This window comes from Anolis sagrei, chromosome 6 (assembly GCF_037176765.1).
Source record: "Anolis sagrei isolate rAnoSag1 chromosome 6, rAnoSag1.mat, whole genome shotgun sequence".
NCBI lineage: Eukaryota > Metazoa > Chordata > Lepidosauria > Squamata > Dactyloidae > Anolis > Anolis sagrei.
This window is the reverse complement of record NC_090026.1, coordinates 61,736,042-61,763,582: the sequence shown is the minus strand read 5'-3', so window position 1 is coordinate 61,763,582 and position 27,541 is coordinate 61,736,042. Positions and strand designations below refer to the sequence as shown.

Below are 27,541 nucleotides of genomic sequence, written 5' to 3'. Positions count from 1 at the left end.
AACGGAATGTTGGTGGACAGGAAAAGAGATTTAAAGATGGGCTCAAAGCCAACCTTAAAAACTGGCACAGACATTGAGAACTGGGAAGCCCTGGCCCTTGAGCACTCCAGCTGGGGGTCAGCTGTGACTAGCAGTGCTGCAGAATTTGAAGAGGCATGAATGGAGGGCGAAAGAGATACGTGCCAAGAGGAAGGCGCGTCAAGCCAACCCGAACTGGGACTGCCTTCCACCTGGAAATTGATCCCCTCACTGCGGGAGACGATGCAGATCAAGAATAGGGCTCCACAGTCACCTACGGACCCACCACCACCACACTGATCCTGGAAGACTATCCTACTCGGACAATGAGGAATCTAAGTAAGTATTTATTATTATTATTATTAATTTACAGCTTTTATATTCCGCCCTTCTCACCCCACAGGGGACTCAGGGTGGATTACAGTGTACACATATATGGCAAATATTCAATGCCAATTTTTGACATACCAACATATACGGACATACACAGAGGCTTATTTAACTGGCTGCCAGGGGAGATGTCACTTTCATCGTCCATCTGCGACGCTGATGAAGCACTTCCGCATTCCCCACATGCTTCCCCGCTGGAATGCTTTGCTGGAGTCTTCTTTATGGCCTCATAAATCAGTTAATTTAGCCTCCCCACACTTTCAGGTGGAACCTTATTTTCCTACTTGACAGATGCAACTGTCTTTCGGGTTACAAAGGTCGACAACAGGCTAAGTGTCCCGTTTTCACTCTGCCCCCTCTCTGGTGCCTTCCCTTATTCACAACCAATGTTGTGGAATGTGCATAACACTCATAGCTTCCAGACCTAGCTATCATACTATCACCAGGGCCGTAACCAGAAAAAATTTCGGGGAGGGTTCACAATTTCGGGGGGGGGGGGGTTGAAAATTTGGGGGGGGGGGGTTGAAACCTGCCTCTTAGCTCACGCTGAATCAAAGAGCACAGCAGGGGGCAGAGCAACCTTTAATAGCCTGCAGGTCCACCCCTGTCAACCACCTCCACTAAGTCTGGCCTCCTTAATGAGAGCATTCAACACACACGCCCCCAACTTGGTTGCTTCACTACATCGGCTATTGCTGCAAGTAATGACAGTGTGAATAAATTGTTAATATTTGCTTGAGATAGTGCTTGCAGTTCTGGAGGGACTCTTAATTTTTTGCATCTCATAGACTTAGCATGGGGATTTGGTTAACCAGTTAAACTTCATGAGTAAACCAGTTTTTTTAAAAAAAATCTGAAACATTTGGGGGGGGGGGTTGAACCCCTAAAGCCACCCCCTCGCTACAGGCCTGACTATCACCCGCGATTATTGCAGAGGAAAACACATGGGATGGAATCTGTCAAATTTGAGTGTCTTGAATAGCTTCAGTGGTCTGGCATATGGGCCTTCCCATTCCAAGCATTAACCTTGGGAAGTCAGATCTGGCCACAGTGGTCCATGCTCTTGTTACATCCCGATTACTGCAACGCACTCTACGTGGGGTTGCCATTGAAGACAGTTCGGAAACTTCAATTAGTCCAGCAGGAGGCAGCCAGATTACTCACCCAAGTGTCATACAGGGAGCATACGACCCCTCTGTTATGTCAGCTCCACTGGCTGCCGATCCAGTTACGAGCACAATTCAAAGTGCTGGTTTTGACCTACAAACCCTATACGGTTCCGGCCCAGCGTATCTGTCCGAACGCATCTCCCTCTACGTCCCGTCTCGGAGTTTAAGATCTTCTGGGGAGGCCCTGCTCTCGACCCTGCCTCTATCACAAGTGAGGTTGGTGGGGATGAGGAGCAGGGCCTTCTCGGTGGTGGCCCCTCACCTGTGGAACTCACTCCCCGGGGAGATTAGATCAGCGAATTCCCTTTTTTCTTTTAGAAAAAAACTGAAGACCTGGATGTGGAACCGGGCATTTGGACATTCTGGCAGCTAAAGAAAGACCTTGATGATGAGCAGGAATTGACGAAACGGAATGGATGTACGGAACTCTGAGCGCTGAGCATAGGATTAGTTTACTATTGTGTTAGTGTATTGTTATGTACTGGTGATTTTAATTGTTAACTGTTTAAGTGCTGTTATGTATGTATGTATGTATGTACATTTGATATAGGCATCGAATCGTGCCTTCCTTTGTAAGCCGCCCTGAGTCCCCCCTCGGGGGTGAGAAGGGTGGGGTAAAAGTAACTTAAATAAATAAATAAATAAATAGGTTCTTGTGGGTTTTTTCGGGCTATAGGGCCATGTTCTATAGGCATTTCTCCTGACGTTTCGCCTGCATCTACGGCAAGCATCCTCAAAGGTAATGAGGTAAATAAATAAATAAAGACGGAAGGCCACGCAATGAAGACGCTTCCTCCTCGCAGAAGACCTTTCCCCCGCTTCTCTCCGATGAAGTCACACCACGTGACACCAGAGCTTGGAACCCCTCTCTCCGTCGCCGTGGAATTCCTCTGAGGCGCCTTGTCCAATCACGTTCCAAGTGGAGTTGTAGGAGGAGCCAAAATGGCGCGGCAAACGGGCAGGGGAGAGCCCCGTCCGCGCGACTTCTGCGACTCCCCTCAGAGAGAGGGAGGCGCTCAGTGGGGGAGGGGAGGCCTCTCTCTCTCAGGGCGACGCCCCTCTCAGGGACGGCCTCCCTCCCCCCTCCTTCCTTCCGTGGAGGAGTTTCGGTGTTTCTCTGAGGAGACAAGTAGGGCCCGCCCTTTCCTCCTTCCTTTGGCTTTCCCTTCCTCCTTCCTTCTCTCTCTCTCTCTCGAACTGAAGGGCTGGGGCGCGTGAGCAATGGCGGACCCGAATTTCTTGTGGGGAGTCTTCCAGAGGTGAGTCCCCCCCCTCCTCCTCCTTGGCGCGTTCCCTTCCCGCGCTCGCTCGGGAAGGGGCTGCCCTGACTGCCCTCTCCCCTTCCTTCCCCCCCCCCCTCTCTCTCAGGGTCGACAAGGACCGCAGCGGGATCATCTCGGACCTCGAGCTCCAGCAGGCGCTCTCCAACGGTGAGTCCCTCCTCACTCCTGCCTTCCTTCCTTCCTGCCTTGGTTCATGGCTTCTCTCCCCGCCTCAATGCGGTCTTTGGTCATTATGTAACGTTTCTACAACTCTTCAATCAGGCCGACCAATTGGTTTCTCTTTTCAAGTCAGTCATCATGTTAGCACAACGTTAAAAAACTACCAAAACATAAAGGGAAATGGGTGGCAGTTTCCTCAGAAAATTACTTCCCAGAGCCAGCAGATCTTTCTCCAAAAAGGGCCAGATTTAGGCCCCTTCCACACAGCTGAATAAAATCCCACATTGTCCCAGTTCAAAGCAGACATTGTGGATTATCTGCCTTGATATAATAATAATCATCATAATCATCTTTATCTAATCACCTCTCAACAAAAGATTGCCCCAGGCACTGCCAGGCCATCAAATGCTAATCAAGGTGGTCAGTTGAAATATTCACACCTAGCTCCGGCAGACAAGAGTTCTTTGTCCCACCCTGGTCATTCCACAGATATATAAACCCATTTTCCTAGTTCCAACAGACCTCACTACCTCTGAGGATACTTGCTGTAGATGCAGGCAAAACGTCAGGAGAGAATGCCTCTAGAACATGACCATATAGCCCGAAAAAACCTACGACAACCCAACTTTATTTACACTCCACCACCATCTCCCCAAGGGGACTTGGAGCAGCTTACATGAGGCCAAGCCGGACAACACGTCAATAGAACAAAAACAATAAGCAAATAAAACAATACAATTAATATAACTTACATATAAACAATAACACGCAAATGTTTAAAAACTTACGGAAAGGTCAGATTTATTTTATTTATCGTGTCATCAGCAACCATACCATTGTATTACAATTCTAACAGAACAAAACAAACACACAGATTAAAAAAAAAAGAACACACAGATTTTGCAAACTTGGTAGTTGGTTAAATGTCCTTTGACCACTATCTGGCCACTTGGAGTGCCTCTGGTGTTGCCTTAAGAAGGTCCCCCATTGTGCATGTGGCAGGGCTCAGGGTGCATTGCAGCAGGTGGTCAGTGGTTTGTTCTTCTCCGCACTCGCATCCGTGGATTCCACTTTGTACCCCATTTCTTAAGATTGGCTCTGCATTTCGTGGTGCCAGAGCGCAGTCTGTTCAGCGCCTTCCAAGTCGGCCACAGTCTTCTGTGTGCCCAGAGGGGAGTCTCTCATCTGGTATCACCCATGGATTGAGGTGCTGGGTTTGGGCCTGCCACTTTTGGACTCTCGCTTGCTGGGGTGTTCCAGCGATCCAAGTGTCTCTGTAGATCTAAGAAAACTATGTCTTGATTTAAGTCGTTGACATGCTGGCTGATACCCAAACTGGGGATGAGCTGGAGATGTCTCTGCCTTGGTCCTTTCACTATTGGCTGCTACTTCCCGGCGGATGTCAGGTGGTGCAATACCAGCTAAACAGTGTAATTTCTCCAGTGGTGTGGGGCGCAGACACCCTGTTATAATGCGATAAACCTACAACAACCCAACTTTATTTAAACCTACAACAACCCAACTTTATTTATACTCCACTACCCCAAGGGGACTTGGAGCAGCTTACATGAGGCCAAGCCCAACAGCACATCAATAGAACAAAAACAATAAGAAAATAAAAAAATACAATTAATATAACTCACATATAAACAATAACATGCAAATGTTTAAAAACTTATGTAATACTGGGTTATATGGCGCTGTGGAAGGGCTCCGAGAATCCTAGAGTTGGAAGAGACCTCATGGGCCATCCAGTCCAACCCCCAGCCAAGAAGCAGGAATGTTGCATTTAAAGCACCCCTGACAGATGGCCATCCAGCCTCTGTTTAAGAGCCTCCAAAGAAGGAGCCTCCACCACATTCCAGGGCAGAGAGTTCCACTGCTGAATGGCTCTCAGGGTCAGGAAGTTCTAATAATAATAATAATCTTTATTTATACCCCACCACCATCACCCCCAACGGGGACTGGGGGCGGCTTACATGAGGCCAAGCCCGAACAACAAAATACAATAAAATGATTTAAAAACTCAGGATGAGATAAAGGAGCAGAATTATTTGTAAGGGAGAACTCGGAGAGACAGGGAAATAATCAGACCTTTGTACAAGGGGGGGGGGGGTGTACTCCTAGGACAAGAATGTCGAGGGAATAATAGCATAAGATTATGTGACTACTTTCTGAAAGCACAAGGGCAGAGCCAGGTCTTGCGTTTCTTTTTTAAAGGTTTCTAAAGTAGTTCTTCCTCATGTTCAGATGGAATCTCCTTTCTTGTAGTTTGAAGCCATTGTTTCGCATCCTAGTCTCCAGGGAAGCAGAAAACAAGCTTGCTCCCTCTTCCCTGTGACTTCCTCTCACATATTTGTACATGGCCATCATGGCTCCTTAAGCCGCTCCTCATAGGGCTCGTTCTCCAGACCCTTGATCATTTTAGTCACCCTCCTCTGGACACTTTCCAGCTTGTCAATATCTCCCTTAAATTGTGGTGCCCAGAATTGGACACAATATTCCAGGTGTGGTCTAACCAGAGCAGAATAGAGGGGTAGCATTATTTCTCTAGATCTAGACACTATGCTCCTATTAATGCAGTCCAAAATCCCATTGGCTTTTTTTGCCGCCGCATCACATTGTTGGCTCATGTTTAACATGTTGTCCACGAGGACTCCAAGATCTTTTTCACTCTTCTCTGTCCTTCTCTGCTCTCGCATGTCATGGACTCCAGATTGTGGTGGAGTCTCTTTTTTTGGAAGTTTAAAGCAGAGGCTGGATGGCCATCTCTCGGGGGTGTTTTGATCGTGCTTTCCTGTATGGACTGGATGATCCTTCTTCTTCTCCGACTTATATTTATTTATACCCCGCTTTATTTCCCCCAAATAGTAGTTAACGGCTTAACGTAAAAGCATCAGCATAACAATTTAAAATATACAAATATAGAAACATTAAAGCAGGATTAAATATAACTAGTATTAAAACATTTCCAGTTAAAAATCATTAAACACATTCAGTGTTAAAAACCACAGCACCCCCTGAAATGATCTTAAAATCCTTCATCTTGAAAAGCCTGCCTGAATAAAAAGGTCTCTTCCAACTCTTTGATTCTATGTTACTGGGAGATGAGATTGAATACCTGGAGAAAATGCTATTGGGCTCAGTAAGGGAAGAGGGTAAACAAATCTGACTTCAACATAGATCTGTATCCGTCAGGGTGTTCTGCTTTGTGAATCCCCGTGTATTCTGCTTTGAGATCCTTAGAGGAATGTATTGTGCACATATTATCAGAGCAATCCATTATATCCCACTTGCATCTTTTAGCTTTCAAATGTGTTCCCATTCATAGAGAAAAATTGTAGGAAGATGATGAAATCCTTGGGTAGACTTATCACGTGCGATGATGGTATTTATGTGTCATACACTAATCCAAGTCATGGCTTTCCAGGATGTGTGGACTAGAAGTCGATAGAAACTTTCCAAACATTTCACGTTGGTGATGCACTTTTTAGACACGCCCCATTTCACAATACAGTAATTCAGTTTTTCTAGCAACCCTTTGTAAGAAATATGGACATAAATTGGAATAACAGAATATATGCGGAGACAACATATCTCATGAAAACCTTTCATATATATATAGATAGATAGATAGATAGATAGATAGATACATACATACACACACACACACACACACACAAGCTGTCCCCTGCCACGCGTTGCTGTGGCCCAGCCTGGTGATCTGGGAAATAAAGTAATGGTTTCTAATCTATGTAATTTCTTTATGCTTGTGGTAAACAGTATTTGTTGTTGTTTCTTTGTCAGTGTTGATGTGGAGAGTGTCTGGTTTGCCTACTCTGGAATATGCAACATATCATTGTCCTTTAGGGATCCCTTTCAAATCTATGATATTCTATCTGTGTGAATCATATATATCTATCTATACCTATGGCTGGATGGCTTTTTGTCTGGGGGGTTTGATTAGATTTTCTTGCCCTGGTGAAGAGAGTTGGACTGGATGGCCTTAAGTATTTTCTGTTGGTCATGGGGGTTCTGTGTGGGGAATTTGCCCCAATTCTGTCATTTGTGGGATTCAGAATGCTCTGATTGTAGGTGAACTATAAATCCCAGTAACTACAACTCACAAATGTCAATGTCTATTTCCCCCAAACTCCATCTGTGTTCATATTTGGGCATATGGAATATTTGTGCCAAGTTTGGTCCAGATCCATCATTGTTTGAGTTCACAGTGTTCTCTGGAAGTAGGTGAACTACAACTCCAAAACCAAAGGACACTGTCCACCAACCCTTCCAGTATTTTCTGTTGATCATGGGAGAACTGTGTGCCACGTTTGGTTGAATTCCATCATTGGTGGTGTTCAGAATGCTCTTTGATTGTAGGTGAACTATAAATCCCAGCAACTACAACTCCTAAATGACAAAATCAATTTTTTGAGCGAAGGACATACATTGGGTTGTTAGATGTTTTGTGTCCAAATTTGATGTCAATTAGTCCAGTGGTTTTTGAGTTCTGTTAATTGCACAAACGAACATTACATTTTTACTTATATAGATATATATATAATATATGTTGTGCTTCTTTCACATAGACTCAGAGGTTTCCTTTACATTTGCATGACACCAGCACACTGCAGCTGGCACACTAACCTGTCAAGACACACAATTTGGAAATCTTCAGGAGAGAAGAATGAGCATGTGTGCTCTGTAGCTCTTTGTTAACCTCTTTTCGTCAGCAGAAGCAGCTAAATAAACCAGAAAACTTAGAACTTGTTTTTGCCTGGTAATGTCTGTATTGTCAGACCTCTGTATGCTATCAATAATTTGTAAATATTAAAAAAAAGCAAACCTTGACTCCCATTTCATATAAGAGGCATCCCTGTACTATGCTATTCTACATAATAGGACTTGAGCATTTGTGGATTCTGTGGAAAATCCTGGAACCAAACCTCAGCAATATAAAGGGCCTACTGTACTCTGATATAGCTTGGTAACGCAGGACTTGTTTTTGGTTTATTGTTTTGCTTAGCAAGGAAAAGAAGCCTGGGTTTATTACTCTTCCATCTGAAGAGGTCCTGGTTTAGACATAACTGTGAAGAATTCTGTCTTGGCATTGTGTCTGAATCAGGCAATTTGATTCATGTGCGACAATCTGTGTTGAGATAATTGAAGCAATGGTTGGGGTGTCTTTAGAGGTCCAGAAGGTTCTTGAATCCAGGTGAATGTAAGATAGACATATCTGTATGTTAGATTAACCTCTTTTGAAATATTATATTTTTTATTGTTATTGAGCTTGACTATATTATCCTCTTATGTGTAGTATCGCAAGCTTTTTGTTTGGATTTTTGGTGCCCTTCAAGTCCTATATGGAGCCCCCGGTGGTGCAGTGGGTTAAACCCTTATGCCGGCAGGACTGAAGACCAACAGGTCACAGGTTCGAATCTGGGGAGAGGCGGATGAGCTCCCTCTATCAGCTCCAGCTCCTCATGCGGGGACATGAGAGAAGCCTCCCACAAGGATGATAAAAACATCAAATCATCCAGGCGTCCTCTGGGCAACGTCCTTGCAGACGGCCAATTCTCTCACACCAGGAGCGACTTGCAGTTTCTCAAGTCACTCCTGACACGACAAAAAAAAAAGTCCTATATGATGTATAGTGATCCTGAGATGAACCTATCATGGAGTTATCTTGGCAACATTTGTTCAGAGGGTGCTTGCCTTTGCTTTCTTCTGAAGCTGAGAAAGTGTGACTTGCTAAGTAGATTTCCATTGCTGAGCATGGATTTGAGCAGAATCTACACCCAACATTCTTGTGATTTTGTTAGTGTATGCCGATAAAGGTTGTTGTATTCCCAACACTCAAACTAGTATACATCCTGGGTGTCAGGGTTTAATTACTATGGAGACCGGCCGGGGGTGATGGGCCGCTGGGGCTGTCCCTGCCACACCTTCCGCTCTACTTTCAAGACCCTCCTCCACCTCCTCCAAAGGCCACTGGGCTCACCTAGGCCCAAGGAAGCACCTCCGGACTACGACTCCCAGCAGCCCCGGGCAGTTGCATGCCTTGGATGTGCTTGCTGAGGCATTCTGGGAGTTGTAGTTCCCCAACTCCATGGCAATGTGGCCTGCCCCTCCTCCTCCCTCCTCCTCCTCCTCCTCCCTTGCCAAGCTTTGCACTTGGGATTTCTTGTAACTAGATAGGCATAGTGTTGGAAGAGGTCTTATATGGCCCTAACCCTAACTTTGTATTTTTTCTTGATAAGTTGGGGGTCGTCTTATACCCCCAGTCTTCTTGTATGCCTCTTAGAATAAACATTCTGCACAGCATTTCTAATACACAGTGGAATCCATCTTGGAAATACATATAAGCACATTTAAAACACATACATAACAAAATTAATCCTGAAAGAAAATATGGTAATTGTTTTAAGGGAAGGCTGCTGAATGTGTCACATTTAAACAGAAATAGAATTGGAGGGGGGTCACATTGCCTTAAATATGTTTGTACAAGCCTTTAAAGCAAGTAACTTCAAAGAAATGAACCAAGCCACAGGACTTTATTTGATCCGTATTCTACTTTTCTCCAAAAATGTGACACAAAGCAAAAACATGATTTCAAAACGTGTTACCCATCAGGTTTTAGGTAGTTTTTAGAACTAAAGATTTACAAAAAGCTTTTTGCTGTAATATTTTGTGGTATATTAAAGAAAGTATATTAAAAGAGAAATTCTGGATATTATTTTCATTGATCTAGGTAGGTGTATACATGAGTCTGAGCCTCCTCCTTGCTGCTGTAGGTAAATGTAAAGGTTTTCCCTTGACATTAAGTCCAGTTGTGTCTGACTCTGGAGGTTGGTGCTCATCTCAATTTTTAAGCCGAAGAGCCAGCGTTGTCTGTAGACACCTCCAAGGTCATGTGGCCAGCATGATTGCATGGAGCAATGTTACCTTCCTGCCGGAGTGGTACCTATTGATTTAATCACATTTGCATGTTTTCGAACTGCTAGGTTGGCAGAAGCTGGGGCTAACAGCGGGAGTAATGCAATTGTATCTAAACACAGAGAAGCTCAATGTATACATACAAATACAAATGTCAGTAAAACATAGGATTGTTACATTCATATTTAACAGAAATATTTTTTTTTCTTGAAAGATGAAAAAAAATCTTAATGTGCGTGGAAATAGTACTTGTGTCTTTACTACAAACGAGTAGACTCCCAAGTCCTTGCACAGTAAATGTCCTATTTTCTTTATTACACAAGAGTAGACACCAACATTCAACCGGTTTCGACTCACAGGAGTCTTCATCAGGTAGTTAGGTCTATAAACAATACATGTTATTAATACACACATATAGTTTGTCTACTAGAAACATCAAGCTTGTAAGTGTGTGTGTGTTTGTATACATACACACACGCATTTATGCTACTTACTCGTTTATCAAAAAAGCTCATTTATCAGCAAGTAGTCTGCTGACAGTGTGCTTGAAATCTGCGATTATTCATTAAATGAGATGAACCTTGAAACATTCCTACACTTGATCACATCAGGTGTTATCAAGTTAGGTTGTGTGATGAATTATTTAAATAAGAAAAAGTCAATGATATCATTTAAAGATCAAAGTGCAGACATTTTGAAACTTACAAGCATCATTCATTACAACTAGTTTATCAGGAGGGTTGTTGTAGGTTTTTTCGGGCTGTATGGCCATGGTCTAGAGGCATTCTCTCCTGACGTTTCGCCTGCATCTATGGCAAGCATCCTCAGAGGTAGTGAGGTCTGTTGGAACTAGGAAAAAGGGTTTATATATCTGTGGAATGACCAGGGTGAGACAAAGGACTCTTGTCTGCTGGAGCTAGGTGTGAAAGTTTCAACTGACCACTTGATTAGCATACAATGGGCTGACTGTGCCTGGAGCAAACTTTTGTTGAGAGGTAATTAGATGCCCCTGCCTGTTTCCTCTCTGTTGTTGTGCTGTTGCAATTTTAGAGTTTTTTTAATACTGGTAGCCAGATTTTGTTCATTTTCATGGTTTCTTCCTTTCTGTTGAAATTGTCCACATGCTTGTGGATTTCAGTGGCTTCTCTTTGTATTCTGACATGGTGGTTGTGAGAGTGGTCCAGCATTTCTGTGTTCTCAAATAAAATTTCTGTATTCTCAAATAAAATGCTGTGTCCAGGTTGGTTTATCAGGAATTTATACTGTTGAAAAATATGTGAAGTTAGGCAGCTGAGTCTGTGATGTCTATTGACCTAAATTCACGAGTATCCCTCTCTTTTACCACATGTACATGTTTGAAATCTATGTATATTCTACTATCAAAAATGTTCACATGATGTGATCATTTACTTTTCAAATAGGAAATAATTGTTTTTGAAGAAGTTCTCACTGAATTAGTAGGAAATGGTTCTGTGAGTCTTTCTCCATGTCTAGGTGTTACTATGGAGATATAAAGGTTGTTGCACAGACTTACAACCGGAGAGAACATTGTAGCCTATCCCCTCTCCTTGGTAACCACTAGCATTTCTACTGAAGCATATAAGGTACTGAATGGTAGTATAGATTCTATTTAGATCTCCGTTTGCACAAGGAGGGGGTAACAGGCTCACTCGAATCACACTGGTTTGACTTGCATGGATTTAATTTTTCATGGGTTTGCCATTGCTCTGCTCAGGATTATTCCTTAGTTCTTGCTGTATTAACCGCGTCCCTTCCAGCCACCATGGTTTGGTTTATATTTACAAGGGGCGCTACCAACCACCTCTGGAAGCCTAGGCCTGCTATGAACCACACAGAAGGGCCATGCTTTGGCAAGAGGGGTGAGATCGGTGCTTGCTACAAGTACCAACTAGTGTGAAGCTAGTGTGTGAATGTGCATCCAGCAGCCCAGCACTTTGGAAGGAGGCAGTCAACAAACAATCGCCACACCTTGTAATGGCCTCCTGAATCTTGGGACTGCTGTGTGGAACATGAACACACTTTGGCAGGGGGCAGGACAAATAATAGCTGCGACTACCAACCGTTTCCTAAAACCTGAGGCCATTGTGGGAATGTACATGCAGCAGCTTCATAGTTTGGTGGGAAGGGGGCATGAGCTACTGCCATGGACACTCACCCCCTCCCCCTATCTGAATGTGAACACTACAGCCCTGCAGTTTGGCAGGAGGAAGGGAAACAAGCAATCACCATGGTTGGAAGTCACTTCCTGAAGTCTGGGGCTACTATGTGAATGTGCATGGAGCAACTATGCACTTTGGCAGTGGGGGGGGGGGGGATGATTGTTGTGGGCACCACCACCTTCTGAAGTGACATGTGGCAATCTGCCATGGCCACCACCAGCTTCTGAAGCAATCACTCAGCCTCGCTTCCTTTGAAGGTGAATAGCAGCCATGGCAACTTCTCGTTCCCTCACTCCTGCTGGAACAAGGGCAGATATGAATGTGAACATTGAGGTTTCAGGAAGTGATTGGTAGCCATGGTGATAGCTTGTCCCATTCCCCGCCTGAAGCATGTAACTGCTATGTGAATGTGCAAGTGGCAGTCCTGAGCTTCTTCAAGCGGTAGTGGTTATGGGGCACAAATTCTTCATGCTTCCTCTATAAGAAGTTCCCTTCCCCAGAAGGCTCCCCTGAGGAGCCTTCTGGGGAATCTTGCCCCTGTCTCTGTTGTATTTGTGGTTTGTCCACTTTTAGAAGGATCCTGTGCTTTTAACTCCCATGAATGCTTTGTCCAATGACAATGCATTGGACTAAACAGGAATGTTTGTAGTAGATCAGGGCGTTGAGGGCCACAGCCGAGAAGGCCCTGTCTCGTCCCCGCCAGATGCTGTTGACGGGAGCGAGAGCAGGGCCTCCTCGGATGATCTTAGATTATGAGGTGGGACATAGGGGTGGATGCGTTCAGACAAGTAAGCTGGGCCAGAACCGTATATTTTGCCTGCTTGTTAGCAGTTTTCTTAATACGTTTTTTCTGTGATACATTTTTTTTCTTTTTATGCGGCTTGAAAATCTTACATCTTTTAAAAAAAATATTTTTATTGGTTTTCTTAGAATACATCAATACCTTCAATAATCTTATATTCCATCCTCGATTCATTGCATCAACCAAAGTGTATATATATATCTTGTATATACAAAAAAATCTTACATCTGATGTGAGATTTTAATGGTGGATTCATAACATCTAGCTTTTCTGGAAAGGAAAAGAAGTGGTGAAGAATCAAGAATCTAGTTCTTGTGAGCAGTTGGAATTTCTTGACATTACTTCGAATTCTTCTGTTTCTACATGTCACTGCAAATAGTTGAGGAGGACAGCAAAATATAGTAGTCTCACTGTCTTGAGTTCTCTGCCTTGCTTTCTTAAAATAGGGCTGCTACAGTGTAAATGGCAGCATGGAAAGTTGTGTTGACTAATTGATGCTTTACCTAGTTCATACTCCACCCACATGGCCACAGAGGAAGCTTTGTTCTAATACAGTCCTCTCAGAATAATGTCTGCCAAATAACTTTTGATGGACAGCAGCACTTCTGGAGATTTACAATTGCAGAATTAAACTGAAATTCTAAATCATCGTTCTTTACAAGAGACAAAGGTCTACATTTAGTCCCAATGAAGTATTTGTCTCTGAAATAACTTAGAGCTTTTTTTTATGCTTGACAATTCATAAATACTAAAAAAAGTCAGAAAATGAAATGTTACCGTTCCTTTTTGGCTGTTGTAGATATAGCCAGTCTCTAGATATGCCCATCTCTCCAGTTTTGGCTACCAGGTTGTTACAAACTGTGACCTAGCTTTGTCTATTATGTATTTGGGGGGGGGGGGGGGGAGACCGGCTAAAAACAACATCCGCTGTCCCTGCCAACAGGGATCTTTCTGTCTCTCCCACAGGCCCGTAGCCAGGATTTCGTTTCGGGGGGGGGGTGAATTTTTTTCGGGGGGGGGGGGGCTGAGTCTGAGTGAAAGGGGGTCTAGCCTAGCAAACCTTTTGTATCATTACCCCAATACCCCCATGCATATGGGATATATTGAGTATGGTGATCAGATCATGATATGAATAAACATAACAGTTTAAATAATTCACCAGTAAGGCCTTTTCGCGAACCATCATGAGAATTTCGGGGGGGGGGGGGCTGAAGCCCCCCGAGCCCCCCCCCCCCTCGGCTACATGCCTGCACTCCCAGGAACTATTCTGCTGCCATTAGGTGGATGTCTTTATACGTGACGCTGTTTCCACCATTATAATACCAAACTTTTAACTCCAAATTGAAGCCCCCTTTTGATAGAGTGGTGGGCCTTTTGGCATAATGATTTAAAAAGTTTTAAAAGGTTTACTAATTTGATGTCAAAGCAGGAGGAAGAAAGAATTTCTTTTCTTTTCGAACTCTAGATCCTAAAATCTATATAAATAAAAATGTAATGTTCGTTTGTGGGATTAACAGAACTCAAAAACTACTGGGGGAATTGACACCAAATTTGGACAACATACAGCTAACAACCCAATGTATGTCCTTCACTCAAAAAAAAATGAGTTTGTCATTTGGGGGTTGTAGTTGCTGGGATTTATAGTTTGCTTACAATCAAAGAGCATTCTGAACTCCACCAATGATGGAATTCAACCAAACGTGTCACACAGGACTCCCATAACCAACAGAAAACACTAGAAGAGTTTGGTGGCCATTGAGCTTGAGTTTGGGAGTTGTAGTTCACCTACATCCCGAGAGCACTGTGGACTCAAACAATGATGGATCTGGACCAAACTTGGCACGAATATTCCATATGCCCAAATATGAGCACAGATGGAGTTTGGGGAAAATAGAACTTGACATTTGGGAGTTGTGGTTACTGATCCAGACTGGGTCACAGCATCCAGATCCAGACTGGGTCACAGCAATGCGTGGCAGGGGACAGCTAGTGGTTTAAAACATTGTGTTTCAGTTTACAGCAGGTCCGAAATTAGCAATGGAAGGACAAGTAGAGAATAGATTCCTCTAAGTTTATCTAATCACAGTATCTAAGAAATGCAAGTCCTGCACTTTTCCTGTTCTCTTTTTATTGGTCAGGCAGTTCTTTCCAGAGGCCTACTAGGAAGCATTTCTTCCAAAATTATTCTCCCACAGATCAGACTTCACACTATTTCTCTTTGTCTGATTCCTTTCTTGTATTTCTTCTTGTTGGCTTTGTCTCTCTACTGTTATCTTTCCTTCTAATACGATTTTTGTTGTGCAGGCAGTCCTCAAGTTACGGGCAAGATAAGTTCTGTAGATTTGTTCTTACTTCCCCACATTGTTGTTAGAAGTCATGTAAGCCATGTAGCAGGTAACATTTATATAAGACTGCATAGTATCTCTGATCATTTCCATTCCTGAATCCGGGGAGAGGCGGATGAGCTCCCTCTATCAGCTCCAGCTCCTCCTGCGGGGCATGAGAGAAGCCTCCCACAAGGATGATAAAAACATCAAAAATCATCCGGGCGTCCCCTGGGCAACGTCCTTGCAGACGGCCAATTCTCTCACAACAATAGCAACTCCTGACACGAAAAAAAAAATTCCATTCCTGATCTTAGTTTTCTTTTGATTTGGGGGGGGGGGGGTACTTTATATCTGCTTGGCACTATAGAGCAGGGCTTCCTAAACCTTTTCTACCTGTTACCCCTTTCTGCCTGAGAGATTTTACATGCCTCTGAATTTTACATTCAGAGGCATAAAATAGATATAAAAAAAATCAAACATTTACTGATAATAAATCAGCATTTGCAAGGCTTGCTGAACAGGCTGATTTTTCTTTTTGTGAAGTACAACTGAAGCATGAATGTGCAGAGTCCACTGTAAACACTGTATGTTGTTACTAACATATTTCTATAACTGGGTGGCATTCAGAAACCTTTTACTTTTGCCAACTTTTTCTTGATCCCAACAATGAGCTATGGGGACTCAATTTGTAATTGGGACTCACAGTTTAAGAAGCAGTGCTACAGAGGACTAGGTAGAGCAAAATATTTTTCCTTGTTTTAGCTGTTTTTATAGTATTATTTAGCTTTTGTAAAACAGAAAAAGCAAAGACATTCCATATAGTTCAGTTGTTTCTTACAATTCAGGACTTTGTAGCTCAATTTTTTAAAAAACCCAATTCCTGTAAAACAGGGGTCCTCAAACATTTTAAGCAGAGGGCCAGGTCACAGTGCCGGATTATAATTGGAAAAAAGCTTAATGAATTACTATGCACGCTGCATATATCTTATTTGAATACAAAAACGCTTTAAAACAATACAATAATTAAAATGAAGAACAATTTTAACAAATATAAATTGGTTAGTATTTCAATGGGAAGTGTGGGCCTGCTTTTGGCTGATGAGATAGGATTGTTTTTGTTGTTGTCTACTTTCAAGTAGTTTCAGACTTAGGTTGACCCTGAGCAAGGGCCAGGTAAATGACCGTGGAGGGCCGTATCTGCCCTCTGGCCTTAGTTTGAGGATCCCTGCTGCAAAACAACTTAGATATGTACAACAAAATATAGTACTGGAAGTTTTGTGAAACTCAACCTCTCAATTCTTATCAATGGTTCTCTTTTAAGAAAATAGCCTTACACGTGGGTCTAACTGGCTACCGATTAGCTACCGAGCCCAATTCAAAGTGCTGGTTTTGACCTTTAAAGCCCTAAACGGTTCTGGCCCTATTTACCTATCCGAACGTATCTCGGCCTATCAGCCCACCAGGACCCTAAGATCTTCAGGAGAAGCCCTTCTCTCCATCCCGCCTGCTTCACAGGTGCGGCTTGCGGGAACGAGAGATAGGGCCTTTTCTGTGGTGGCCCCCCGGCTTTGGAATGCCCTCCCTACTGAAATAAGATCAGCCACCTCGTTAATGGCATTTCGTAAAAAACTGAAAACTTGGATGTTCGAACAAGTTTTCAACTAATGCCGATGTGATGATGTTCTGATCATGGACTAGCAATCAAGGACAACGAATTGGATCATGATTTTAACTATGAGATACCCGGTCTGTATTGGTGGCCCAATACTATGTATGTATATGTATGTATTTTTATAATTTACCTTATATTTTTAAAGTGAATATTGTATTTTAAATATGTTGTAAACCGCAATGAGTCGCCGCAAGGCTGAGATATTAGCGGTATACAAGTGTTCCAAATAAATAAATAAATAAATAACTGCAAATTGATTTTGACATTTTAATTGCTAATTTGTCAGTGTTATATATGTGTATATGTGTGTTTGTTTGTTTATAGTTGGGTTAATTTCTATTCTAGGAACATGGACTCCATTTAATCCAGCAACAGTTAGATCTATCTTATGTAAGTAATATGCATATTCTTATTTTTTTTCCTTTGTACCATTTTGAAATGTTCATAGTATATATGTAGAGAACTGAAAGTATATTTGATTTAATATGGTTTGCTTTTTGTATTCTCTCTTAAACCATATATATCAAGTGTGCAAATCATGCAGTTTTCAAATTGTTGGATCTGGAGTATTGGCTATCCCTCCCAATTTGGTGTCGTCTGCAAACTTGATGATCATGCCTTCTAACCAATGACTTAGATGAAGGGTTAGAAGGCATGATCATCAAGTTTGCAGATGACACCAAATTGGGAGGGATAGCCAATACTCCAGAGGACAGGAGCAGAATTCAAAACGATATTGACAGATTAGAGAGATGGGCCAAAACTAACAAAATGAAGTTCAACAGGGACAAATGCAAGATACTCCACTTAGGCAGAAAAAACAAAATGCAAAGATACAGAATGGGGGATGCCTGGCTCGAGAGCAGTACGTGTGAAAAAGATCTTGGAATCCTCGTGGACAACAAGTTAAACATGAGCCAACAGTGTGATGTGGCGGCAAAAAAAGCCAGTGGGACTTTGGCCTGCATCAAGAGGAGCATAGTGTCTAGATCCAGGGAAGTAATGCTACCCCTCTATTCTGCTTTGGTTAGACCACACCTGGAATATTGTGTCCAATTCTGGGCACCACAATTGAAGAGAGATATTGACAAGCTGGAATGTGTCCAGAGGAGGGTGACTAAAATGTTCAAGGGTCTGGAGAACAAGCCCTATGAGGAGTGGCTTAAGGAGTTGGGCATGTTTAGCCTGAAGAAGAGAAGGCTGAGAGGAGATATGATAGCCATGTATAAATATGAGAGAGGAAGCCACAGGGAGGAGGGAGCAAGCTTGTTTTCTGCTTCCTTGGAGACTAAAACGTGGAACAATGGCTTCAAACTACAAGAGAGGAGATTCCATCTGAACACGAGGAAGAACTTCCTGACTGTGAGAGCCGTTCAGCAGTGGAACTCTCTGCCCCGGAATGTGGTGTAGGCTCCTTCTTTGGAAGTTTTTAAACAGAGGCTGGATGGCCATCTGTCAGGGGTGATTTGAATGCAATATCCCTGCTTCTTGGCAGGGATTGGACTGTATGGCCCATGAGGTCTCTTCCAACTCTTTGATTCTATGATTCTATGAAGTGACTGTTCAGCAGTGGGCAGGAAAAAAGGGCTCAGCTGGAGATAATTAACCAATGGTTGCTTCTACTGTAATGCACATGGGAAGTAAATAAGATTAATTTGAAGTGCTAACAAAGGAAGGCAAATATTGTTGAATAGGTATTACTGAAAGCTACAGAGAGGTGTATCATTGGAGTGGCACCATTTCTTTCAAACAAATACACCAAATAAGAAAAGTGCAAGAGTAGCATTTTATGTCAAGGATATGTACTTCTGTGAAGAGTACCATGACTTATTGGACATGGAAACAGGTAGACAGTATTTGCATAAAAATGAAAGGGGAGGCAAACAATGACTTTATTGCAGGGGTCAACTATGGGCCCCCAAGACAGACTGAAGATTTGGAGATGGCTTCCTGGAATAAATGATCAAACATCTAAAGGGAAGAGACACCAGAAGTTCCCAAACTTCCTCTCTTCTCTGCAGTTTAATAACTTTATCCATCTTCCCAAGGCCAGCAATTCCATGTATGAAGTAATTACTAATTAGTATTCCTAGGCAATTTACATACCCTCTAACACTTCACAAATGAAAACCAAGATCACTTTCCTCTCTCAGGTGTGGTAGCTGCTGATCAAGTGGACTGGAAGAGCAGCACAACTTGCTTGGGCTGTTCTTCCTGCGGTGATGATGAGGCACTGGAACATGATATGATCCGTGAAGGCTCAGCTAGGCTGGGCGGAGGAAAAAAAAATAGGGAGGAGAAAGCAGGCATTGACTGTAAGTTGGCTTTTAGGAAGGGCAGTGCCTTGCCAGGTGAAGGAAACAAGAGCAAAGATGAGAAGTGCACACCAGGGACCCTGATGCCAGATGCCAGGCAAGACGTGCCCTGATGCTACCACATCTCTTCTCAGCTCAGTGATAATTTTATAACAGGAAAGGGAGAAGTGGCCATGACACTAGTACAGCATAGCCCAGGCTATACATTTCTTTGTAACTCGGGAACTGCCTCTAATTGGTTACATATATCAAAAGTTTTAAAACTATAGTAGACTCTCAGTTAACTAGCAGACATGGAAATTGTTGTTTCTGGTTGCTTGAGTCTTACTGTTAAACGTTAATACTAACCAATATTATCTCCAATACCATAAATTCTGTATTGACTTGATATTAATATTGATATACAGTAATTAAAAGCAAACAAATAGAAAGTGCCATCTGAGTAGACCTAACAATATAACCATTTTACCATATTACTAAAAAAAAGTTTGATGAATGCATTATGTAGTTTTAATTAAGTCTTTTCTGGATGCTTGTCTGGAGTTCCAGTTGCTTAATCTCTAGATAACTGAGAATCTACTGCATGATACAACATTTTATAAACAATACATTCATGCACTCTGTTCGATAAACATAGGATAGTTTCTATTAAAGAAAGAACTACATAGTTTTCTGTAAGTTAAATGTATTCATATTTCGGTTATGCTTCTTTCAGCCATGTTTGACAGAGAGAACAAAGGCGGCGTAAACTTCAACGAATTCACAGGAGTCTGGAAATACATCTCTGACTGGCAGAATGTATTTCGCACATATGACAGAGACAACTCTGGAATGATTGACAAACATGAACTAAAGCAAGCACTAACAGGTTTTGGTAATTCATTTGCAATTATAGTTTATTATGCATGGCAGACTGGTTTAGAAAGTTGTGCCACATCACATTTTGGAATATTTTAAGATTAAAATGTGAACATGAACTTACTGTTCCTAGTGGTTCCAAAAATACACTGAAATTGCTACCCTGGGAAACATATATGTTCCAGAACTTTTTTACCCTAAAATAAGAAATAATCATAATAATAATATTATAATAATAACTTTATTTTTATACCCCACCTCCAACTTCCCCCAAGGAACTTGGGGTAGCTTACATGGGGCCAGGCCCAACAGAACAGTTAAAACATAACACATTAAAATGCAAAACAATATAAAATAAGATAAATAGTATAACAAAACATAAAACAATGATCAAACCAATTCCAATTGAGAGTTGAATGTCACATTTATTTGATCTATTTTTATAAATATATGCAGTTTAAGCAAATGTTGTGATACCACCATGATATTATTAAATTAATCTTTTTAGGGAGCTGGATTCATTACAACCAAAGAGACGGCTTAAGCAGGATCTTATTTCAACATTTCCTGAAGGAATTCCACCATTCAACTAATGCATTTATTAGTGCACAGTACTCATAATATAATACACAACAAATACTTTAGAAGCCCTTAAAACCAGTAGCTTTAAGCATACTTTAGCATGTACCACATTGAAGTCAATAGGTGTCTTCTGTCATCTCTTTGTTCTGTGCAGTGTTAAAAAAATGGAAGCTGAACCCTTGAGGTTGTGAGTTAAGTTGCTCTACGGTTAAATTTCTGATTCAGATTATTTATATAACAGTACCAGTAAAAATAAAATCTCTCTATATATATTTAATTTGGAAATGATTACATACAACTTGGATGAAATGAAGAATAAGCATAATGCCAATATATTTATACCTCTGATTAATAGCTGCCATCTGTTGCCGTGCCCTGCTCACCCCACCAGCCCAATAGATATCTTGAGCAATGATCAGTCGATTCACCCCAAAGAAATGGGAAATCAATGTTTCCATTTGATGTTGGATGTTTTGCCTTATGTCTGTTATAACAGGCTGTGCTTTTTATTTAATTTTAGTTTGTTAAGTTATACGAGGGGTATTTTTAAAGTAAGGTCCATTTTGTTGTAGACACTAGTAATTCGCGCGCATACCGCAACAATCGCGTGTGTCGTGTACCGGCTTGTCTCGGGAACAATTGTGCTCAGTTTCCGCTCTGTAGCTAACCTGTACGGTTCTCTTCTGTGCTTTAAAAATGTTTAAGACTATCAACTCACCCTCCGCATGTGAGGTTCGCTCAATGATACGGTTTTTGTCAGCAAGGAACCTGCCTGCTGCAGAAATTCATCAACAGATTTGTGAAGTGTACGGTGATACTGTTATGAGTGAAAGCAAAATGCGTAAGTGGGTACGACAATTCAAAGATGGCCGTGACAACGTCCATGATGAGGACCGCTCCGGTCGCAATTCTTTGATTACAGTGAACTCTTGGTTATCGGAGCAGGCGGCAAGTTTTTATGAAGAGGGTATTATAAAATTGGTTCAGAGGTATGATAAGTGTTTGAACAAACTTGGCAACTATGTCGAAAAATAGAGTGAAGTATGTACTTTCTGAAAATAAATTTACTTTTTTGAAATAAACTTTCATTGTGTACTTATGTTTAAATGGATCTTACTTAAAAAATACCTCTTGTAATTCGTATTTATATGTTGAGTTGTATAAATTTTGTTAGCATGTATGTATTGTTGTATTCAGGCATTGAATGTTTGCCTTTTATGTTTGGAATCCGCCCTGAGTCTCTTTGGGGAGATAGAGCGGAAAATAAAGTATTATTATTATTTGAAACACAACAAGATGAGTCCACAGCAGACACTGTGCTGGCTGTTGAATTGGATCACACGTCGGACACTTCCCAAGTGTCTAGAACTGTGTGATGTATTGGCGAATAATGTGTGCGGATCCCAGTAAGGTGGCCTTCTGCAGCTGGCAGAATTATTATTATTATTATTATTATTATTATTATTATTATTATTATTATTATATTTAAGCAGAAAGAGCATTTCTTAGAATATTACACCTGTAAGGAAACTGAACTTTAAAGACTGCAGCAATTGCCTTCCTTTCTTGATGAATATCTTTTTTGATTGTTTTTTAAGGTTATCGGCTTTCTGAGCAGTTCTATGATCTCCTTATTCAGAAATTTGACAGACAAAAAAGAGGACAGGTGGCATTTGATGACTTCATTCAGTGCTGTGTTGTTCTGCAGGTAACAAACTGGAATGAGTACTTAAGACATGGGTTTCCAATTTTTGGTTTGGGGGGGGGGGGCAAGTGAACATATCTGAAATTGAGAAAATATTAACACCACTCCCATAACTACCAGCAGTTGTGTCCGGTGAGTAAGCAGATGCTATGCTGGGTATAAAGCAGGGGTCCTCAAACCTTGGCCCCGGGAGCCGGATGAGGCCCTCCAAGGTCATTTACCCGGCCCTCGATCAGGGTCAACCTAAGTCTAAAACGACTTGAAAGCACACAACGACAATCCTATCTCATCAGCCAAAAGTAGACCCACAATTCCCTTTGAAATACTAATAATTTTATATTTGTTGAAATTGTTCTTCATTTTAATTATTGTATTGTTTTTAAGTGTTTTTTTGCATGACAAATGAAATATGTGCTGTGTGCATAGGAATTCATTCATGTTTTTTTCAAATTATAATCTGGCCCTCCAACAGTTTGAGGGACTGTGATCTGGCCCTGTTTAAAAAGTTTGAGGACCCCTGATATAGAGTCACAGTTGTCCCACACAGTGCCCAGTTTTCTGCACAATAAACCTCCTCCAAGTGGCAAGGTGCTGAGAAAGATTAAAAAGGCAGCATTGAATGAGACTAGAGAAGGCATGGACAAACTTCGGCCCTCCAGAAGTTTTGGACTTCAACTCCCCAAATTCCTAACAGCTTAAGCGGCTGAAGGGTGAAAGGAAAGGGCCTCAAGCTGTTAGGAATTGTGGGAGTTGAAGTCCAAAACACCTGGAGGACTGAAATTTGCTCATGCCTGCTTTAATGTTTTTGATCCACAGGTATTTTTATAGCTTGAACAGTGAAGAGATGTCCTGCAACTTATATAAAGTTTCTATTGCTGTCTGAGAGACTTCTAAAAGAAGCAGTTCAACAGTATTTTGTTCCGGAAATAGATGATCTGTGCAGGTTGAGGGCCATACTTCAGGGCTATACTTCGCCCACCCTTGCTCTTTCACAACAAAGAGAGCAGATAGGAAGAGCACAGCAGATAGAGGAAGGAAGAATGTTGGATACCACTTCCTCCGTGTGGGTGTGCTTGCTTTCAGCATACACTACTGTTTTCTGTAAATGTGTTTCTGTTTCAGAGATGCAAAATAAAAACAAGGTACATGACCAAACCACCTGGGACAGAGCCATGTTCAGGAAGATAGGAAAGAAGAGCTGGTTCTACTTACTTACTTACTTTCTTAGGCGATCCCTTGTTGGACAAGTAGGATAGTCTTCCATGATCTGTATTCTTGTGGATCCATAGGTGGCTATGGAGCCCTATTCTTGACCTGCATCTTCTCCCACAGTGAGCGCATTGGTTTCCAGGAGGAAGGCGGTCTCGGTCAGGGTTGGCTTGATGCAACTTCCGCCTGGAACATTTCTCTCTTTCACCCTCCATTCGTGCCTCTTCAAATTCTGCAGCACTGCTGGTCACAACTGACCTCCAGCTGGAGCGCTCAAGGGCCAGGGCTTCCCAGTTCTCAGTGTCTATGCCCGAGATTTTAAGGTTGGCTTTGAGCCCATCTTTAAATCTCTTTTCCTGTCCACCAACATTTCGGTTTTCATTCTTGAGTTCAGAGTAGAGCAACTGCTTTGGGAGACGGTGGTCAGGCATCCGGACAACATGGCTGGTCCAGCGGAGTTGATGGTGGAGGACCATCGCTTCAGTGCTGGTGGTCTTTGCTTCTTCCAGCACGCTGATGTTTGTCCGCTTGTCTTCCCAAAAGATTTGCAGGATTTTCCAGAGGCAGCGCTAATGGAATTGTTTCAGGAGTTGCATGATGTCTGTAGAGAGTCCACGTTTCGCAGGCATATAGCAGGGTTGGGAGAACAATAGCTTTATAGACAAGCATCTTGGTATCCCTACAGATGTCCCGGTCCTCAAACACTCTCTGCTTCATTCGGAAAAATGCTGCACTCGCAGTGCTCAGGCTGTGTTGTATTTCGGTGTTGATGTTGACTTTGGTGGAGAGGTGGCTGCCAAGGTAGCGGAAATGGTCAATATTTTCTAATGTTACACCATTAAGCTGTATCTATGGCATTGGAGAGGGATTGGCTGGTCACTGCTGGAAGAGCACTTTGGTTTTCTCAATGTTCAATGACAGTCCGAGCTTCTCGTATGCTTCTGCAAAGGTGTTTAGAGTGGCTTGTAGATCTTCTGAATGCGCACAGACGACATTGTCATCAGCATACTGGAGTTCTATAACAGATGTTGTAACCTTGGTTTTGGCTTTCAGTCTGCTGAGGTTAAATAGCTTGCCATCTGTCTGATAGATGATTTCTAACTGGTTGGAATGAATTTAGCTGGTTTTAACTCACTCTTGACTCTAGCTTTTAGTTGAATTCAGTAATATACTATGGTAACAGTAAATTGTACAGATCTACTGGTAGAATTTCTCAATTTTGCTGGCAAGACAAACTAACAAATAATCTCTTTCTTTTTTTAGAAATGGACAGATGTCTTCAGACGATATGATACTGACCAAGATGGCTGGATTCAAGTGTCTTATGAACAGTACCTTTCCATGGTGTTCAGTGTCGTATGATATTGACTGCAATATGGACTTTAATATCACAACAAAAACAACTTAAATATCAAGACGGAACTGGATACCTTTTCATCCCCATGTATGGTCCAGGAGAGGCTTCGCTGTGCATTATCTTAGGATGTTACCTGTTATTGCCCTAGCGTCTACCGCTCAGTAATTCAGAATTGCATCATGTATCTTACATTGCTTAAATGCCAAACAGTAGAAATATTTTTCATTCCAACGTAAAACACTATTGCATGTGCCTTTTTTTAAAAAAAAAAAACCTGAATATTAAATCAATCTCCAGTTGTACCATTTTCCTACCAAGACTTCTTGAAATATTTTTTTGCTGTTATGAGGTACTTGTTACCTGTTTGCTCAGGCTGTAGCTGCTAATTTTTCCAGGATATATATCTTCCTTATAAGACTGCTTTATGCAACACACACTTCTCTGCAGTTTTTTTTTTTTTGCTTCAATGTTTCTGAGATGCAACGCAATTCCCCAGTGTTTTCCAAACTATAATTATGAGCATTTAACCAATATCTTGGTGCCAATAGTGGCTTTTTCTTCTATCAAAATGAAGTCATCCTGTATCTTACTTGGACATTTTGCTGGAAACTCGTACTCAAAGGAAAGCAGAAACTGATCTCAAGTGGACCATACGTTGGAAAGACATGACAAATTATAATAAAAAGAGCCACCTAGAAGTGACAAGAACCTTGATGCACCTTGGAGACGAAACGCACCATAAAAAGTTGTGTCTTCCTCAGAACATTGTTATCACATCTAATTCAATTAAGATCAGCAGATATGATGCACATGGAAAGACTGCTAGGTATATTGATATTGACAAAATGACTAATCCCATTGACAGGGGACTTTGCAAATATTCTTGAGACCGTATCAATTGGCAATAATAAAAAAACATTTGTTACTGACAACACTGCACAGTCTGGTCGTATCTGAAGTAGTGGCCAAAGGGCAACTCGATCAAGAAAGGAATCGTTTCCTTCAGGAAAAATTGGTAAATAGATGAGGGGCCCACGGCAAGATTTCAATAGAGAGCTGCATCAGGGATGATCCTGTTCTCAGATCCTGATACAGGAGCCAAATAAAATATTGAAATAGGCAGAGAAACATTTGTTGTCATTAATGGCAATTCATTTAACGGGGTCCTTGAACATAACTGACTTCTCAAGTACAGGGTGAGGCAGCATAACTTCCTTTTTTAAAATGTGTGCCATTCAGTCGGTTGAAGACGTAGCGGAGCGCTAGTGGTCTCGTTTGAGAGGCGGGAGTATAGTTTTGTCATGACACAGTTCAGTCACCATCTTGCGTTGGAACAGTGAGGAGCGTGCTTTTGACGTTGAGGCCTACTTTTTGAGCGGATTTGGAGTGGCCAGCCCGCTCTCCAGATTTGGCCCCTTGTGATTTTTTTCTATGGGGCTTTTTGAAATCCCGTGTTTATGTGAACCCTACAAGATTTGAAAACCAACATCCAGGAAGAAATTGCTAACATAGCGCCTGCTATGCTGGCAAGAGTCATGACAAACACCAGAAATCGGTTTACTCAGTGTATGGAAAATGAAGAATGGGGAACGTCACCTGCCTAATCTGATCTTCAAAACTACACAAAACAAAACTTTAGGTATGCGCCTACATTATAAAAAAAATTCTGATTCATACAATGGGTTTTATTAAGTTTTGAAAAAGGAAGTTATGCTGCCTCACTCTGTAGAAACAATACTAGGAGAATGGAGTCCGAACAATATGCTCAATATGTTGCAAAGAAAATGTGAGACACTTTTTTTTAATGATGACAATTTTTTTAGACCATTTACATGTTACAGTAAATCTTAATTTTCCAATCCATATTTATCTTTATTTTCTAAAACCAAATCTATTTTTCCCTCGGTTCCCTTCAATTGAAAGAAATAATCATTGGGGGATTTTTCTCTTGCTTGTTTCCTTCTGTTCTCTTGCTCTTCTTTTACAAGGGCTTCACATCTTCCTGATGCACCGTCCTCTTCTTCTTTTTTTGATGTTGTGCTCGCTTTCCTTTCCGCTTCTCTGTACATGTCTTCTTTTTCATTGTCTTTCGTAATGAATTTTTGCCCGAAAGCTTTCACTTTTGCCTCTGATGTAAGCCAATATTTGGTGTTCATCCATGTCACCATAATGCCTTCTTTCTTCTCCCATTTAAATTTTACATGCCTTTTTTAAAGTTCGTCTGTTAGGAAGAAATATTTTAGTCTTTTTTCCAGTGTTGACAGTGGAATTTCCTTTAACACAGCTATCTTGGTTCCTTTGTAAGATACTGGCTGAAAATGTGAGACTTTTGTGATGGACCTTTTTGTTTCTGGTAGCAATTTCAAAGTAGAAAGCTTAATTCCAGTAGATGAAAATCCAAGTACGGAAAGCCAGGATGCAGTAGCAGTTGCATCCCAAAAGGTCTGTTATACACTTTCCCGCCATCACCAATAATTCAAAGGGTGGATAAAAATAGAACAACAGGTATGTGTAATTTTGTTGACCCTATACTGGTCTTGCAGACCTGGGTTCTCATTGCTGATGGGAATGTCAAT

The 27,541-nt window shown here is 41.8% G+C and overlaps 1 protein-coding gene across 3 annotated transcripts; it reads left to right on the top strand.

The window, feature by feature from the left end:
* The first annotated feature begins 2,514 nt into the window (after positions 1-2,514).
* On the top strand, positions 2,515-25,897 carry PDCD6 (programmed cell death 6). 3 transcript variants are annotated; one of them, XM_060781508.2, is made up of 6 exons: positions 2,515-2,836; positions 2,946-3,007; positions 17,285-17,329; positions 19,970-20,122; positions 22,293-22,402; positions 24,872-25,897. In XM_060781508.2, the coding sequence occupies exons 1-6, from the start codon at positions 2,799-2,801 to the stop codon at positions 24,968-24,970; spliced, it is 507 nt and encodes a 168-aa protein (XP_060637491.1). In that variant the 5' UTR covers positions 2,515-2,798; the 3' UTR covers positions 24,971-25,897. The 3 variants fall into 3 exon arrangements, with proteins under 3 accessions (XP_060637491.1, XP_060637490.1, XP_067326252.1); XM_060781507.2 differs by having other exon boundaries at positions 19,970-20,128; XM_067470151.1 differs by lacking the exon at positions 2,946-3,007 and having other exon boundaries at positions 19,970-20,128.
* The last annotated feature ends 1,644 nt before the right edge of the window (positions 25,898-27,541 follow it).